The 19,541-nt window shown below is 38.4% G+C and overlaps 1 protein-coding gene and 1 pseudogene across 1 annotated transcript in view; one reads left to right on the forward strand and one right to left on the reverse strand.

The window, feature by feature from the left end:
• The window catches only part of YES1 (YES proto-oncogene 1, Src family tyrosine kinase), a 78,484-nt gene that overhangs the window by 6,813 nt on the left and 52,130 nt on the right, over nt 1-19,541 (reverse strand). Inside the window, exons 3-10 of the mRNA XM_029226178.1 lie at nt 15,559-15,658; nt 11,812-11,910; nt 9,689-9,792; nt 9,452-9,601; nt 8,327-8,482; nt 7,978-8,157; nt 2,037-2,113; nt 685-838 (exon numbers count right to left, since the gene is read on the reverse strand). Coding sequence (XP_029082011.1) covers nt 685-838; nt 2,037-2,113; nt 7,978-8,157; nt 8,327-8,482; nt 9,452-9,601; nt 9,689-9,792; nt 11,812-11,910; nt 15,559-15,658 — 1,020 coding nt within the window. The remainder of the gene's footprint in view (nt 1-684; nt 839-2,036; nt 2,114-7,977; nt 8,158-8,326; nt 8,483-9,451; nt 9,602-9,688; nt 9,793-11,811; nt 11,911-15,558; nt 15,659-19,541) is intronic.
• Nucleotides 6,352-7,246, forward strand: LOC114897456 (annotated as a pseudogene).

Here is a 19,541-nt window from a genome sequence, read left to right on the forward strand (position 1 = left end):
TTAAAAAAAAAAAAAACATACTCTTTCTGTATGCATATATTTTGTCCTTTAAATGTATACTGAATGAGAGCTCAGAGAGATAGACACCAAATAAAAGAAGTGACCTGTTGTAATTTCTGTAAGCTCCCCTCCATCACTGTTAACAGTGTCAATCTTATAAGTGTTTTTATTTACTACAATTTTATATATAATAAAGAATTATTGTAAATCTGGCACGGAACTGGTTTCCAAAGCCTTTATAAAATTGTATGCTATTTCTTAATACATTAACTCCTAGTCCTTAGCGTAGTAAAAACTGGATGGTTCTGAAGTTCGTTACAAAAGTTATTTTAAAATGTTTCTTATTTGTTGGCATGCCAAAGGAAGTGTGAAGAGAATACCGCTTGCTATATTTATAATGCAAAGAACACCCACAGTTAGATTCTTCCTTGGGGGAAATAACTATCAGAAAGCCACAGTACTATGCACCGTGTATAATTTTATGAATAAAAATCAATGTTTTTATGACTTTTTTTTTCTTTTCCTTTCTTTTTTATTGGAGTACAGTTGCTAATGTTTCTATGACTCTTCTGAGCAGACCGAGAGCTGTTCTTCTTATTCTGTAAAACCCTGTATATTCAAAAGAATGGTAAGAAAAATCCATCGAAAATGAGGTTACAAGCATTTATTAAAAAGCCATTTTACCTTGTCTAGCTGTATACTCATTGTCTTCAATTAACCTTGCTAAGCCAAAATCTGCTATTTTGCACACAAGGTTTTCTCCTACAAGAATGTTAGCAGCCCGAAGATCTCGATGAATATAGTTCATTCTTTCAATATACGCCATACCATCAGCAATCTTGGGAAGAAAAAAAACATATGATACAAAGGGAAGGAGGGAGAGGACAATTCTGGTTAATGTTAAGTCAGATCGCTGAAGAATCATATATCTTCAAAAGAGATGATGGTAACGGGGCATAGTCTAGCAGATAATAATAAGAACAGAAAACCTTTTAATGGAGTGGGGGGAGGGAGAGGAGGATACGGAGGGAGAGAGGGAGAGAGAGGGAAGGAGAGAAGGAGAGGGGATAGGGGAGTAGGAGAAAGGCCCACAAAGCCTGAAGCATTTACCTGGCCCTTTCCAGAAACAGTTTGCTGGCCCCTAGTATAGAGGGACTCAGAGCCTTGAGCTCAGGTGTGTGGACGAGGCTTGACATATGCTAAAGTCTCACAAGTACGGTTTCTTGGTATAAAGTTTCTCTAAATTGCTAGATCCCATGGACATCTGGACACTCACTGAGAGAGGAGTCTTAGACCCAATGTGTCAACCAAAGCCAATAAAAGGCCCCTTGAATACCTACCACACACCTGAATATAACTTTTAATAGTTTTCATTTATATTTAAAAACAAAAATCCAGAATAGTAAAACTATCCCATCTTTAACTGTATACTGCCATCTTAATTCTTGTTTTGGACTATATTAAATAAGAAATTCAGCATATACTTTATCTTTATTTATTTATTTATTTACTTAAAGACGAATATTATTAATTATTTTAGGTATATTACCTTCCAACCTTCTATCCTGGTAGGATCAGTATGATTCTATGTTGCTTAATATCTGCCTATCTATGGCATCCCACTCCCAGCTTTGTTCAGGGCCTTTTGCAGCACACACTTTAGATTTCTAATATTTTCTTTGGAATAGCGATCACTCATTGTCTTAAAAGTTATCTACTGAAATATAAATACATATAGATTTTATATTTGTGGATGCATATGTTTCTGAAAGGCCATATGATACAGGAAAGCACTGTACTGGGAGTTACTTACCTGATTCTAATACTAATAAGTTATATGACTTTTAGATACCTGGGTCCTCAAGATACTACAGTATCTGTGACATACGGAGTTCAGACTGGATTATCTGCAATGTTCCTCCCAGCTATAAAATTCCATGATTTCACTATTTGAACAATAGTATCTACTAAGATTAGTTTACATTTTTAATGTACACTTGCAATTCAAATGGACACATGTATAAACACACAAGTACCTGAGCAGCCATGTCAACCAGTTGTGGGAGCTTCAAGTACTTTCCATCTCCCTCCTTCAGGAAATCTAATAAGCTCCCTGTAACAGACAGCAAGACATTCATAAAAAATAAGCAAATCTTAAATCAGAATTGCAACAAACATTCCCCTACCTCCAAACAAATCATATCACAACACAAAACTTCAGCTTTTTATTCTTCAATATTTTTTGCAGCTTTGGAATTTCTGAATAATTATCTTTAAGATTCCAGAAGAGGGCCCTAAACTGAATTTTTTAAAACTTCTGATAACATGAAAAAAAAGGGAAAATGCAATCATCTCACCAGATTACAGACATTCTTTCCTTGTTTGCTTTGATCAAAATCAGTCCAATTTTTAGTCAAAAAGTAGTATTAGATACTTATATTTTTAAGTCAATCTGTAACAAGAGCTCAGACAACTTGAGGACATCTTGGGGTACTTGAAACTAAAGCTAGGTGGCTAAATAAATGAGTTGATGTGAAGTGTTAGTACAACCAACTTCTCTCAATTTTAGCAGAAGATACCACGCAACAGCAAAGTACTATGCATTACAGCAGAGATAAAGGTTGGAAAGAAAACGTCTAATTGCTATTCTATTACAGGTTAAAAACCATGTACCTGAATTTAATCAAGAGAAAATATCAGACAAACCCAAATTAAGGCACATTTTATAAAGCAACTTTGTTCTCTCAAAAAAAATAACAATGTTATGAAAGACAAGAAAAGCTGAGGACTGCTCCAGATTAAAGGAGACTAAAGAGATGGATGACTAAAAGCAATGCATGACCACGGACTGGATACCAGATCGGGGTGGTGGTGGGGAAATTGCTATAATCGTCACTGGGACAATCGGTGAAATCTGAATATGAACTGTATTTTAGGCAACAAAATTGTAACCATGTTACATTTCTTGAACTTGATCATTGTACTGTGGTTATGTAAGACAATGTTCTTGTCTTCAGAAGACAAACTCAAGTATTTAGAGGTAAAGCAAGCATAATGTCTGCAATGTACTCTCAAATGGTTCGGGAAAAAACCCTCACATTTATTCATACATATATATAGCACTGGGCGAATCTGGCTGAAACATACATGGGAATTCTTTGTATTATTTTTTGCAACTTTTCTGTAAGTTTAAAAGTACTTCAAAATAAAAGTAAAATAAAACAAAAAACAAGGCAAGGCAAAGAAAGCCCTTTCCGTGTTGACAGGACTATGAAGCAAGACATAGTCATGACTTAGTCTCTTCATTTATAGAGATTCAAAGTCAGGGAACCTCTCTCTTCCTCTGGTCCGTCTATGGCAGGGAGGACATGTTACTGTGTTTGTCCATTTATCTGCCCTTTCAAATATTTACTGAGGGTCTACTACATGTGAGGCACTGTAAAAGGCATAGAAGATACAAAGATAAATAAGATCTTAAAATACTATATGAAAGTATAGTATATAGATCTAGAAACTATATGCACACAAATATTGTCCAGTAGGTGTTATAAAAGTTACTGTAAAAACTACAGTGGAGACACAATGGATCTGGTTAATTCTATGGAAAAATCAGGAAAGGCTTCACAGAGGAGATGCATCTTGAAGAAGAATGGGGTCAGATAGAGAATTCCAGGAAGACAGAATAACAAGTACAAAGGCAGTAATTCATGAAACGTCACAGTAAGTTCAAGGAACTGAAAACGGTCCTTCCTATGCAAGAACATGGGCACAAAGATGGGAACTGATGAGAAAGAGGCTGCAGGAGTCAGAACACAGAAGGCAATGCATAAATGGACTTTACCTTTTTTATATGAAGTTTTATAGAGAAGCAATATGATCAGATTTATGTTGAAAAAGCAATCACTCCAATTTGATGAATGAAATTGGACTAAAACTGCATAAAAGGAGTAAGTTTAAAAGTTCCTGCAATAGTCTAGGAAAGAGTGAGAAGAGGAACATTTCCAGAAGCACTTAATAAATGGAATTAACAGCCCACAATGGACTATTATTACATAAGGGGGTGGGAAAGTGAAGACTGTGGGGCCTCATTGCCAGAGTCTGTGTTTCTAACAAGTGTCCAGGTGATGCTACTGCTGCCGCACCCAATGTTCCAGAGTCTCTTTCCCCTTTCCAAAAATGGCAAGTACAAGAATATTCACTGCAGCACTGTCTGTGATGGTGCAAACTAAAAGCAACCTAAATGTTCATTGGGAAAGGAATGAATAAACAATGGAACACTCATACAGAATTTCATTCAATAGTTAAAAGTACACAAATGAGATCTCCCCTTATCCACATGAATAACTCTCAACAATGTAATGTTGAACGAAAATAAAGCTGGTTAAATTTATGTAATTTAAAAACATACAAATACTGTTAATAGGTAACTATATATTAGTAAAAGTATATCAACAGGAAAAACAGAGATGGGAAAAGCAACAACTTCAAAACTGAGGTTACCTCTGAAGGGAATGGGCTCAAGGAGGGGTAAAAACAAGGATTAAGTTAGAGCTTTAATGTGTTGTTTCCTTAGTAGAAAGATCTGAAGCAAATATGGCAAAATGTAAACATTAGTTAAATTTGGATGGTAGGGACATGGGTGTTATGGTATTCTTTGTATGTTTGAAATATTCTGTAATTTAAAAAGAGTAAAATGGCTAGTTAGGAAGTAAAGATGTAATACTGTCTGTCTTCTTTAAAGAATATTGGGGCTTCCCTGGTGGTGCAGTGGTTAAGAATCCACCTGCCAACGCAGGGGGACAGGGGTTCAAGCCCTGGTCCCGGAAGATCCCACATGCCACAGAGCAACTAAGCCCGTGCGCCGCAACTACTGAGCCTGCATTCTAGAGCCCGCGAGCCATAACTACTGGAGCCCACGTGCCTAGAGCCTGTGCTCCGCAACAAGAGAAGCCACCGCAATGAGAAGCCCACACACCGCAACGAAGAGTAGCCCTCACTTGCCGCAACTAGAGAAAGCCCATGCACAGCAATGAAGACCCAACGCAGCCCAAAATAAATAAATAAATTTTAAAAAAAAAAGAATCTTGGCTGTGAAGGGAAGCAAAAGGTAAAGAGAAGTCGGTGAAAAGCAGATGTTGGGACGAAGAGAGGGTTTTCTTTTTAAACGAAAGGAAGGATTTAACTGTCCTTAAACAGAGGAAGGAACACTTCTTTTTCTTAGCCTGCAAGACAGACTGATGTTATATAAATACGCTGCATGACAATGTTGAATATACAGAAAGAAGCAAAAGCTACAGTTGTTTGTTTCGGGATTTAGAATCTAGATAAGGAGCCATGATCAATCCACTATGTAGAACATCATTCAGTGTAATGATAATTGCTAAAACAGTGCAAAGGCTGCAGAGCACAGAAATCCAGGACTGGAATGTGTGTTATTTTGACAATTCTTTTTTTCTGATCTTTAATTACAACAAATCCCCCCTCCCTTAAAAGTTTCTTATATCCATTTATCAGAGCATTTTGGATCATATCAGTGGGTCCTTAACCTTTTTTTGGTCATGGGTTATTTTGAGAATCTGATGAATGAGAGAGTCTATGGACTCTCTTTCTAGAAAAACATACATAACTGTGCAAAGATTGACAGAGAACTTCAGAGGAAGTTCACTGACCCTCTGAAGCTCATTCATGGCAGAGAGAGCATGTATTTGATAAGTAATTATGAAACCAATTCAGAGCAGTCCTTAAGTTGGTCTCATATACCTCTCTGGCCTTATTTCCAACCAATTACCTTCTATACTTTCCACTACCCATGGTTTTGTTCCCCATTTCCTCATAGCTCTGCAGAAAAATACTGGTACCCTTCACTTTACTTATTCATGTCCTTCATAATCTTAAAGGGTATTTCAAGACTTGTCTTTTCTACTGATATTTCTCATTTTATTCCAACCTATGTTATCTCTTCCTCAATTTCTATGTTACTTACTGAATGTGTCAAAACACCTAGAAATCCATTATGCTTTGAACTTGTTTGTTGATAGCGAGCTGTTATTTACTTTTATACTGAAAATTAACTTATCGGGTTAGGTCTTTTCTCTCTTAATTCAATGTAAGTTGGTTAGATGGCTTTATTTCTTTGATACCTTATAATACTGGCACACTGTTTATATATCAGAAGCATTCAATACATTTTAATTGTTAACAATTTCTAGAGCATTCTGATTATAAAGAGAACACACGAAGCAATGAGTTTGGATAGATTATGGAGGGCCAAGTTCTAAGTGCCTGAATAGCAAGATGGGGAATTACAGAGTTTAAAACTAGAAGGGCCTCTCTCGCCTCCCTGCTTCCAAGATGACCAAGAAAAGAAGGAATAATGGTCACCCCAAAAAGGGCCGCGGCCATGTGCAGCCTATTCGCTGCACCAACTGTGCCCGATGTGTGCCCAAGGACAAGGCCATTTAAGAAGCTCATCATTCGGAACATCGTAGAGGCTGCAGCCGTCAGGGACATTTCCGAAGCGAGTGTTTTCAACGCCTGTGTGCTTCCCAAGCTGTATGTGAAACTGCATTACTGCGTGAGTTGTGCCATTCACAGCAAGGTAGTCAGGAATCGTTCTCGGGAAGCCCAGAAGGACCGAACACCTCCACCCCGATTTAGACCTGCGGGTGCTGCCCCATGACCTCCGCCAAAGCCCATGTAAGACGTTAAGTCCTTACAGACTAAAGAAATAGTGTCCCCTGGAAAGACAATGAAATGGAAATTATATTTTTAAAAAAATAAAAAAATAAACTAGAAGGGGCATTTGTGATCTTGTATACTAAACCTCCCATCTAGAAATAATCCTAATCCAGCAATCTGACAACATAGACTTCTACCATATTCCCCAATTAAATACTTCTTGAAATCAATATACAAAGCTAAACGGACCATTAGCTTTATCTCCACTATATTCTTATGCTATCAATATCCTGATTTAAACTTTCTCTTTGTCCCTTTTCTCCCTTCTAGTTCATCTAATGTACTCTGACATGGGATATGTGGCAGTTGTTTGAAGTAGAGATTCTTTGCCAAAAGTGCCATGTGCTTTGGGAGCTTTAGGTAATGTTTTGGCTCTCAATTAGTAGGCTATGTCAATTCTTAACTTTTGGTTTTTCTGTTTCTTTTGGGGGGAAATATTTTCTTATGGTCAATGTGTAGCTTGTAGTTGGTCCTGTCACCACTAGATGGAACTACATCACTGATCAAGATGGACAAATGGTGAGGGATGACTCCATCAGTGGCTCTAACTGACTAGTGACTCATTAAGACTAAAAAAAGGAGATAAAATTCAAGAGGATAAAAAGCAGGCCTGTCAGCAAGCATATTTGGTGACTTACTAGTTCCTCTTCTAATGCATCATCAGCAAAGGGAAAAAGAGAGAAGAGCGACAGCCTTTCCTTCTTTCCCTGGCCCTAACCAACCCTGTTACTGAAGATCCCACACCTTGGGGTCTGGGGTTTGGAGAAACGGAGAAATTTCAGTTGACAGTAGTGGCAAAAAGCAGTTTCTAGGATTTCTGAGTGAGATTATATTAAAACTAGATAAAGTTAATTTTCTTAACTTTACCTGATTTCTTTGCTTTAGTACTAAAGATATAAATAGCTTTCTGATTGCATTATTTTAAATCAACTAGTGTGAATACTTCTTTTCTTTTTCACCTTCCCAGCTATTCCACTGACTTTAGTCAAATGGAATGAAGGACTATTTACTTTCAAAATAAATTCAGTGCCTTATTTCCTTTTTAAACTCCGTACTATCACTTGGAATAACCGGAGCTAATTTCCATTAAACAAAATGTCAGGTTTTCTCTTTTCACATGTCTACATAAAAAAATCTTAAGTTAGAAAATACAGTAAAAATCTGGATGCATAAAAACAGATGAAGACTTAAAATTTATTAATAACATGAATACCCCATGAAATACTAACATACACATACCTTTTGACATAAATTCAGTGACAATGTAAATTGGCTCTTCAGAAACAACAGCATATAGTGGAACAAGTTTATCATGTCTTAACTTTTTCATTATCTGAGCCTCTTGAAGAAAAGCTTCTGGCATCATTGTACCTGGTTTTAGTGTTTTGATTGCAACTTTTGTGGTTCCATTCCATGTTCCTAGAGAAACAACCCACATTTCACTATTTTAATCTATATTTTAAGAGATTTACAACAAACTTCAATGAGCAGCAGTAACCTCAAATATTTCAACATATCTTTATCATAAATTGGGGCATTTTCATCTATGGCTAAACAATGACAAAAAACAAAAGTTCAGGCTCCTTACCCATCCATACTTCACCAAAACATCCTTGTCCTAGCTTAACCTCCAGTCGCAAAGATTCTCGAGGGATTTCCCAAGCATCTTTTGCTAGACCTTGAGTCTGGGGTTTCACAGTTGGACACACAGTTGTTAACTTATGGCATAAACCATCAGCATGTTCTAGATAAATGAATAAACCACACTGTAAAATGAATAACTTACAAAAATTAAGGTACATATAATTGTACCAGTGTTTTTAAAAGTTTAAATTATAGGAAATAAAAACAATGTTCTATCAGTTTTATTACAAAAGCACAAACACAGAAAGGGAGTTGCATAAAAGAAGCAAAACATACAAGAAGTCAAACATTTTATTAAATACATTTTAAAAGTTATTATTTATTATGTCCCATTATGTCCCAGCTATTGTGCTAATTCAGCCCTTTACAAATATCTCATATAAATAAAAGAGACTTAGAAAACCTAAGCAACTTTCACAAGGTGACCCAGTAAATACATGATAGAGATGGGTTTCAAACCCTAGATCTGACTGCCTCCGAAGTTCTGCTTTTGACCACTGTGCTTCATTTCTTCCCAAAGAGAATGTTACCATTAATTGTTATTTCTAAAAACCACAAGTGAGGAACTTCCCTGGTGGTGCAGTGGTTAAGAATCTGCCTGCCAATGCAGGGGACACAGGTTCGATCCCTGGTCTGGGAAGATCCCACATGCCGCGGAGCAACTAAGCCTGTGCGCCACAACTACTGAGCCTGTGCTCTAGAGCCCGCGCGCCACAACTACTGAGACTGCGTGCCACAACTACTGAAGCCTGCACGCCGAGAGCCCTTGGTCCACAACAAGAGAAGCCCCTGCAATGAGGAACCCGTGCACTGCAATGAAGAGTAGCCCCCGCTCTCCGCAACTAGAGAAAGCCCACGTGCAGCAACGAAGACCCAACGCAGCCAAAAAAAAAAATGAACCCAACTCAATAGTAAGTATTATCTGTTCCTCATTTTAAAACTAAAATACATTGGGCACATACTGTGTATAAAGTAGCATGTTAGACCTTAAGAGACATGAAGACATGGATGCTGTCCTCATAAAATTGAACATGAGGAAATAATTTTCACCCTTGAAATATTCACGTACCTGTATAGTGTTTTACCAATTTCTGCAGAGTATCAAATTGTGCTCTGGTTGTGATATAGTATCCACCATTGTCAAGTTTCCTAATTTTGTAGTGTTTCACATTGTCACCCCTTACCTCATCCCAATCACGAATAGAGAGGGAATAAGCACCTAGAAGGGAAAATGAACACTTCTACTATACCTTTCTTAAAATACTGCCCAAGAAAATTTTTATACTTATATTAACAATATTCATACCTTTAGTAGTTTCACTCTCTCTTACTAAGAAAATACCTCGTTGATTCCCAGGATTCAGAAGTAATCTTTCAGCATCTTTTCTCCCCATTTTGCCAAAATACCATCTGAAAAAAAAATGAGTAGTGTTCTGAGTTAGAAGGGTGTAATAAGCATCAGAAAAATTATACATAGATATTAGTAAGAATGGAGTGGGATAGGGAGGATGACAAAGAACAGAATACAGCTTTAAAATACAGTAAAACAGAATGAAAGATCTTTCTTAAATAGTACAAGTATTACTATCAGAATATATTGTCATAGTATTTTCATGTATTAACTACTCAACAAGTCTCTTAAACTCCACCTGGCAGTCACAGGAACCGTAAATATAGAAGGAAAGGCAACAATGACAGTCTTTTAGTCAATGACAGATGAAAATATTAAGATTATAGTAGGAAGAGTAAAAGTGGTTCTCTGGCAACAGTGTGATCATTTGTATTCAGTAAGATGCAAGTAAACCATGTCCAAATTATTAGAGACTCTAAATTACTGTGGGTTCATTTAATACAGTTTTGTGAATAAAAATGCAATTTTTGCTGAGGAGGAGCCACAGAATAGTGGAGAAGAAAGACCAAAGGACAAAACGGAAAGTAACAAGTCCCAAAGCAGAACAGAGAGTTATGGAGACAAATTACACATCACTAATAAAAAAGCAAACAAATATTGATAGAGCACCTACTATGTGCAAGATGCTGGGTTAAGTGCTATGATATGAAAATGATGTATTATTTATGGATCCCAGATAAACCTGCTTTGACATAAAAGTACAGGCATACCTCATTTTATTGTGTTTTGCTTTACTGCGTCTTTTAAAAAATTGTAGGTTTGTGGCAACCCTGGTCAAGCAAGTCTATCAGAGTCATTTTTCCAATAGCATTTGCTAACTTCGCATCTCTGTGTCACATTTTGCTAAGTCTTGCAGTATTTCAAACATTTTCTTCCACGTAAGACAGCAAACTTAACTGCTAAATGTTGTGTGTGATCTGACTGCTCCACCAACTGGCTGTTTCCCCAACTCCCTCTCCTCATGCCTCCCAACTCCCTGAGATACACAATGTTGAAATTAGGCCAAGTAATAACCCTACAATGGTCTAAGTGTTCCTTTCTCTGACTGAAAGGAAGAGTCGATCAACATGGCAAACCTTGTTTTTGATTTATTTTAAGAAACTGCCACGGCCACTCCAGCCATCAGCAGCCACCAACATGGAGGCAGGACCCTCTACAGCAAAACAACTATGGCTTGCTGAAAGCTCTGACAATGGTTAGCATTTTTTAGCAATAAAGTATTTTTAATTAAGGTATGTACATAGTTTTTTTAGACATAGACTGTTGCACACTTAATATACCACAGTGTAGTGTAACCATAACTTTTATGCACTGGGAAACCAACTCACTTTACTGCAATATTTGCTTTATTATGGCTGTCTAGAACCAAATCCACAATATCTCCGAGTATGCCTGTAATATGTCACTGAAGGTGAACTTTAACTTTTTGAAAGTTGTAAGAATGGTACTTAGAACTCCCATATACACTCCACCCAGGTTTCCTGTTAACATTTTGCTTTGTCATATTCTCTTTTTCCCTGTGTATGTGTGTTTGTGTGGGTGTGTGTATTTCCTTCTGAACTGAATGATAGTTGCAAACATGCTGAATCGTTACCTCTAAATGCTTCAGTGTGTACATCCTAAAAGACAAAGATACTCTCTCTCCATAGCCATGGAGCAAGCACCTAAGTCAAGAAGTTAACACTGATACAATAACATCAATGGAGGATAAATTTCTGACGTGAAAGAGTCTGCAGAATATAAAAAGGGTTAATGCAATTATTTTAAAGTGAAAAAATAAAGGCTAGGGACTAGGCATAATACAGTATTATAAATGCAGATTCATTTATGATCCTACTGTAAGCAAATACTATGGCATTAATTATTAATTTTCAAGTAACATCTCCTATTAATACGATACATTAGCTGTATTAAGACTGGTATGTAATTGCACGTGTGTAAAGTTGTGGCTAAGTAGAATGTGCATTAAGACATTTTAAAAATCAAAATAATTAATAAAATATGAAGCAGTGCCATACTCTTCTGCCTGAATGGAATCTGCAGGGGCTACATAATTGCTAGGGATATAGCCATTCTTTCCTGTAGCAATTGATCTTGCTTCCCACCAGTCTCCTTCCCTGCAACACATAAAACAACAATTACCACAAGGTAGACCACAGCTCAGGACACGATCTATTGCAGTGCCATCTTGTATCTGAAACAGACAAGAAGTATTACTTCCATTTTTATTTATGCATTCATTTGATCAAGAATTAAACTCCAAGAATAATATTTAAAAAATAGGTTAGAGGACCTCACTGGTGGCTCAGTGGTTAAGAATCTGCCTGCCAACCCAGGGGACATGGGTTTAATCCCTGGTCCAGGAAGGTCCCACATGTCATGGATCAACTAAGCCCATGCGCCACAACTACTGAGCCTGAGCTCTAGAACCGTGAGCCACAACTCCTGAGCCCATGTGCTGCAACTACTGAAGCCTGAGCACCTAGAGCCTGTGCCCAGCAACAAGAGAAGCCACCACAATGAGAAGCCCGCACACCACCACGAAGGGTAGCCCCTGCTCGCTGCAACTAGAGAAAACCCGCACGCAGCAACAAAGATCCAACGCAGCCAAAAAAAAAAAAAAGGTTACATGAATTAAGGGAATAAGGCCAAGCAAAATCACAATTGCATTGTTTCTGCTTCAAACCAAAACACAAAACAAAAACCCTAAAAAACAAACAAACAAAAAACCACTTTAATTTTAGTTATAAAATCTCTTTTTTACGTAACCTAACCTTTCAACCTAAGACAATAAACTATGCTGAATAAAACAATTTGGGAAGTAAATCTTTCAGATTACTCAGTTTCGATGAAATGTTTTCTCATTTAAAAGCTTTACTGAGATATAATTTGTATACCATAAAATTCCCCCATTTAAGATTTTTTAAGAGTTTTGCAGCCATTACCACTATCAATTTTAGAACATTTTCATCACCCCCAAAAGAAACCCTGTACCCATTAAGAGTTACTTCCTGGGCTTCCCTGGTGGCGCAGTGGTTGAGAGTCTGCCTGCCGATGCAGGGCACATGGGTTTGTGGCCCAGTCCGGGAAGATCCCACATGCCATGGAGCAGCTGGGCCCGTGAGCCATGGCCGGTGAGCGTGTGCATCCGGAGCCTGTGCTCCGCAACGGGAGAGGCCACAACAGTGAGAGGCCCTCGTACCACCCAAAAAAAAAAAAAAAAAAAAAAAGAGTTGCTTCCCATCCCACCCCTCCCCCACCATTTCCAACCACTAATCTGCTTTCTATTTCTATGGATATGCCCATTGTGGGGCATTTCATATAAATGGAACAATACAACACGTGGTCTTTTTGACTGGCTTCCTTCACTCAGCATAATTTTTTCAGCATTTATCAGTTGCTCATTCTTTTTTTAATTGCTAAATGATTTTTTTTTTAATTTTTTTATTCTTTCTTTATTTTTTTTTTTGGCTGCATTGGGTCTTCGTTGCTGCGCGAGGGCATTCTCTAGTTGTGGTAAGCAGTAGCTGCGGTGAGCAGGGGCTACTCTTCGTTGTGGTGTGCGTGCTTCTCGTTGCAGTGGCTTCTCTTGTTGCGGTGCACGGGCTTCAGTAGTTGTGGCTCGCGAGCTCAGGAGTTGTGACTTGCAGGCTCTAGAACGCAGGCTCAGTAGTTGTGACTCACGGGCTTAACTGCTCCGCGGCATGTGGGATCTTCCCAGACCAGGGATCGAACCCGTGTCCCCTGCACTGGCAGGCGGATTCTTAACCACTGTGCCACCAGGGAAGTCCCAATGATTTTCTTTTTAACAATGCATAAAATTACAATGTTTCTTTCTATCATATTAGGAGAAAAAATTCAGATGCCCTAGAACTACTGTAACCAAAATATTAGCAATGAGCAATAATAAAAAGATTTAATTCCTGGAATAAAGTATATTTACAAGAATGTTATCCATGAACATCCAAATAAGACTAAAGTCAATTCAGAACATGAGAACTACATGTAGTTTGTAATAGATAAGCCTTGACTTTTCCAAAATTAATGTGAAAGGAGAGTATATTATCAATCTGCAACGAGGAAGACATATGGGTTCTGCTACTATAGATTAAATGCATGTTTTGCTTTACCAGAAATAAGTATTGAAAATATTTTGTCTACATTGAAATTTCATAAATTCTTGAGGTGAATCTGATCTTTAAAAAATGAAATGGAAAATCTTTTTGTAATTCAAATGTTTACAAACTCATATACTTGGCTTGTAGCTTCCTAGTATATATTAAGTACGTTCAGGTATACAAACTGAAAACTTTGATCCTGATAATCATTCACTGATTCATTCAAACATTCACTGAATATCTTTTAAGTAACAGACCTTACAACAGAGTGTGCTAGAAACAGGTAAAAAGTCCTTATCCTCAAGTAACTCCATCTAGAGCAGGATTTCTCAACCTCGGCACGACTGACACTTTGGGCTGGACAATGCTTTGTGGTGGGGGGGCTGTCCTGTGCACCGCAGGATGCTGAGCAGCATCCCTGGCCTCCATCCACTAGATGCCAGTTGTAGCACCATGGATGTAACAAACAAAAATGTCTCCAGACATGGTCAAATGTCCCCTGGCTGATTCTGCCCCCATGCTGAGAACCACTGGTCTAAAAGGATGATAGGCAAGTGATAAATTTTAATTAAAAACTGTGATGACTGCTATAATTGAGGTTTGCACAGGTTGCTATGTAAACATGTAAGAGAGACACCACCAAATCCAGCAGGAGGTGGGGACTGGGCCAGGCAGGAAAGGTAGAAAGAATATCAAGAAAGGCTTCCTTGAGAAAGGACACAGGAATATACCCTTTGACGGATGCATAGGGTTGGCCAGATGAAGGAAGAAAAGTGGAGGGACAAGAAGTTACATTCCAGAAAAAAGAAATCGCATATGTGAAAGCACAGAGAAGGGGAGAACCCCCAGTGTATTCAGAATCATAAATAAGTGATTCACTCTGGCTGGGCAGTGGAGTGAGGAAGGGGAAAAAGCTCAATGAATGACGCCTGCTCTTATTGCTGTTTTATCTTGACAGCAGCCAGTAGCTACTGAAGGATTTTAAAGCCGAGAGACAGAATCACATTTCATGTTCTCAAAAAATAACTGGTAGCAAGTGGGAACAAAGATGGAAGGAAACATGACTGGATGCAAAGAGACCATAAATGTCTATTCTGAGAAGTTACAAAGTGGTCACTGTGCCTACTAATGAAATTATGGGATCTATTTTCTGTAACAAGCACTGAATTTTCTATGGTGGCCCACTAAATGACAACAAGTCTGAGAGTCACATAAGGAAACAGCAACGTAACATGGTCAGTTTGGGGCTGCAGGAGTTCCTTAGCCTTTTTAGTTTGTTTTTTTAAGAGAAAGAGATTAAGATCTTTAAATCATCTAGTACTTAGATAAATGGGATCATAGAAATATCTTTATAAAGGTTTTTTTTAAGTAAGGTACTTACTTACATATACTCCCTCAATCCTCACTCTTAAATCTCTACTGTTTATGGCAGAACCACAGCAACACAATTTGTAGAAATCATAACTTCTGGCTCCGGCAGTAGTATTATGCCGTATGTCTAAAGAAACCAAATGTATCATCCAATCCAGTGGGCAGAGACCCACGCCCCACTACTCTCGTCTCTGAATCATCATCCAGCTCAGTGGTTTCAGTGTAAAGTAGGCTGCCGTTGGTATCTCTCCCCCGTAAAATGTTCATAACACTTACGTATTGTTAATTATTTGAAATCTTTCACCCTTCTTAAATGAAAGGTCTTCTGTAGTTCTAGCTTCATAATCATATAAGGCCACAAATACAGTAACACCACCTATTGGGGGGAAAAAAAGACCAAGGTAAATTATATAGACAAATTAACAACAGAGAAATTTAAAAACATTGCCAACAACAACAACAAAAGCTTATTAAGCATAGCTCTTTTCCTGGTCTCCAGAATCTATTTTTAAAAGTTGGAGGGGCTTCCCTGGTGGCGCTGTGGTTGAGAGTCTGCCTGCCGATGCAGGGGTCACGGGTTTGAGCCCTGGTCTGGGAATATCCCACATGCCGCGGAGCAACTAAGCCCGTGCGCCACAACTACTGAGCCTGCGCGTCTGAAGCCTGTGCTCCGCAACAAGAGAGGCCGCGATAGTGAGAGGCCCGTGCACTGTGATGAAGAGTGGCCCCCACTTGCCGTAACTAGAGAAAGCCCTCGCACAGAAATGAAGACCCAACACAGCCATAAATAAATAAATAAATAAAATTTAAAAAAAACAAGTTGGAGATTTGGGTCGCTGAAGTTTTCAAATTAAGATGCTATCTTAAGGCCTTCCATGAGACTACTGTACTCTACAAATTCTAAAATTCTATAGACCCAGAGAGACATTTTTAATCTTGATTCACAGCTGCAACATCTCTAGCTTGAAAAGACAAAGTTCAAATCAATTCTTTGGCAGAAAAAGCATTAACGAGTATTATAAACTACTAGCATTGATCATCTCAATTTCTTAAAAACACTAAGTGAACATTCCCATCCTTAAGACTAATCATTCACTGTATAGCACAGGGAACTCTACTCAATACTCTGTAATGACCCATATGGGAACAGAATTTAAAAAAGAGTGGATATATGTATAACTGACTCACTTTGCTGTACAGCAGAACACAACACTATAAATCAACTATACTCCAATAAAAATTAATTGAAAAAAAGACTAACAGTAATAACTAGGGTTTTATTAAGATTATTTATTATATTTAACACAAAGATAAAAACAGCATGTTTTTCTTAGAAATTAAATGGTATGGCTGATATAGATTATAAATTCCAAAAGTAATTTTGTCATATAAAGCACTGTATGTAGTTGCTTAAGACATAAGCAACTTAAATAGCCAAACTATTATCTGCAAGCGAAAGAACAGAATCTCATTTATCTGGCTTCTCCCCTGAGGCCCGGTCATATATTAACTACCTATTTGACATCTCAAATGTCTATCAAGCATTTAAAATTTATTAGGTACAAAACAAAGGTGTTGGGCTTCCCTGGTGCTGCAGTGGTTAAGAGTCCGCCTGCCGATGTAGGGGACATGGGTTTGTGCCCCGGTCCGGGAAAATCCCACATGCCCCGGAGCAGCTGGGCCCGTGAGCCATGGCCGCTGAGCCTGTGCGTCCGGAGCCTGTGCTCCGCAACAGGAGAGGCCACAACAGTGAGAGGCCCGCATACCGCAAAAAAAAAAACACACAAAAAACAAACAAACACAAAGGTGCTGACTTTTCTCCTCTAACCTTAAGTATTACTGAAGTCTTCCCTACCTCAGCAAACACTACCAGTCAGGTATTCAAGCCAAGTCCATTACCAGCACTGTCAGTTCTACCTCTAAAGTACCTTATCTACTTCCTTTTCATTTCCAGCTCTTCCACCCTAATCCAAGTCCCTGTTATCTCTTACTGGGAAAGTAATAGCCTAACTCACTTCTATATCTGGTTCCCTACATCCACCCTTCACGCAGCTGCCAGAGGGAAGTTTTTAGAAAGGGAATTCAATCGTGCAAATTCTTTACTGAAATCTCTTCAATAACTTCCTTCTAGCTTTGAATAAAACCCATACTTCTTACTATAGTCTATGAGGTCCTCAGAAATCCTGACTCTTCAACCGCATTATCATGTAATTCTACCCTCTGCCCATACTAGTCCTCAAACCTGCCAAGCCCATCTGTACCTCCTAAAGTGCATTTGTTATTCTCTCTTCCCAGGAAGCTCTTTTCCCATTTATGCACATATTTAGGTCTTTCTCATCAAACCTCAGCTCAAACAATTTCATCTCAAGATGGCTTTCCTTGATCATTTAAAGGGCCTTCGCCAATCATTCTAGTTAGTTCCTTCATAGTATTTATGAACCATTAATCATCCTGTTTAATTGTTTCTATAATTATTATCCAACCCTCATTATAATATAAACTCCACTGGGGCAGAAATCTTGTTTCTCTTGCTTACAACTCTCTATACCTGGCACACAGACACTCATCAATAAATTAATACCCATGAATGGACTATTTCCCGTAAATAAACTGCTTTAGGTAACTCAAGTGTGTCTTCTCAACAGTTAATCATTTTGGATTAGTATCTTTCCAGAACATATAATCCTGAAAATAAACTTTTACTGGTGACTGAGAAATACCATCATGACCAACTATTACTGAAGTATTTAGAGTTAGGGGACTGGAATTAAGACTATTATTGACTCTTTAATGTCCATAACTTCTCAAATGAACAGTCTAACAGAATTTGTGTATGACATTCTCTAGTCACTATTTTTGGTCTGGAGGTGAGCAGAGTGAAGGGACGCATTTATAGTCCATGCTTGTAGAAGAGATTCTTCTTTTGTCCCCTCATGTTGCTCAATTTGGTGCTGGCAGCTGTTTTGCCAAGCCTAAGGATAAAGTGGACACTCCAAGGGCTCCAAGAGAGACACCAAAGAAACTCGAGTCCTTGATGACATCAAGGAACTGCTGGATCAAGGAATCCTGGAGCTCACCCTACCTTTTAAAGCCAGTTGTGCTTTGTTACTCAAGGGAAAAGCATCCCGATAGGGGACCCTTCACAAAAGAACCATCTCTCTTTTTGAAGTTTCTGACTACGTTTTTAGAGCATTTCTGACTCCATGAAAGGTTGTTGGCCATCACTTCTTGCTGTTCTCTGAAAGGATATTGTAGGGTAAAAAATGAAGTTCTAGAATAGGGCATTAAATCTGTGCCCTCCTGCTTATTATCTGTGACCCTGAAAAAAAAATCATTTAAACACTGAGCCTCAGGATTTTTCTTTTTTCAGTCAGTAGTGTCTAATCGAAAAACTGTATTATCATCACGAAACTGCCATTTACCTAACATTTATCAAGTAATTACTATAATACTTTAATAATGGCTAGCACTTTACAATCCTCAGAAGTTGTAATATTCTAGAGGGAGGGGTATACATTTTTCAGGGTGGTTGTTTTTTGGCCGTGCTGCACGGCATGTGGGATCCTAAGTTCCCCAACCAGGGATCGAACCTGCGCCCACTGGACTGCCAGGGAAGTCCCCAGGAGGGAGGGGTATACTTTTTTTAAAAAATAGATCTTTATTGGAGTATAATTGCTTCACAATACTATCTTCGTTTCTGTTGTACAACAAAGTGAATCAGCTATACATATACATATATCCCCATATCCCCTCCCTCTTGAGCCTCCCTCCCACCCTCCCTATCCCACCTCTCTAGGTCATCGCAAAGCACCAAGGTGATCTCCCTGTGCTATGAGGCTGCTTCCCACTAGCTATCTATTTTACGTTTGGTAGTGTATATATGTCCATGCTACTCTCACCTCGACCCAGCTTCCTCCTCCCCCACCGGTCCCCAAGTCCATTCTCTATGTCTATGTCTTTATTCCTGCCATGCAAGTAGGTTCATCAGTACCATTTTTTTCTCTTTAAGATTCCATATATATGTGTTAGCATACAGTATTTTTCTCTTTCTGACTTACTTCACTGCATATGACAGAATCTAGGTCCATCCCCCTCACTATAAATAACTCAATTTCATTTCTTTTTATGGCTGAGTAATATTCCATTGTATATATATGCCACATCTTCTTTACCCAGTCATCTGTCGATGGACATTTAGGTTGCTTCCATCTCCGGGCTATTGTAAATAGAGCTGCAATGAACACTGTGGTACATGACTC

Source organism: Monodon monoceros, unplaced genomic scaffold, assembly GCF_005190385.1.
Source record: "Monodon monoceros isolate NGI ecotype Baffin Bay Population unplaced genomic scaffold, NGI_Narwhal_1 Super_Scaffold_1, whole genome shotgun sequence".
Lineage (NCBI taxonomy): Eukaryota > Metazoa > Chordata > Mammalia > Artiodactyla > Monodontidae > Monodon > Monodon monoceros.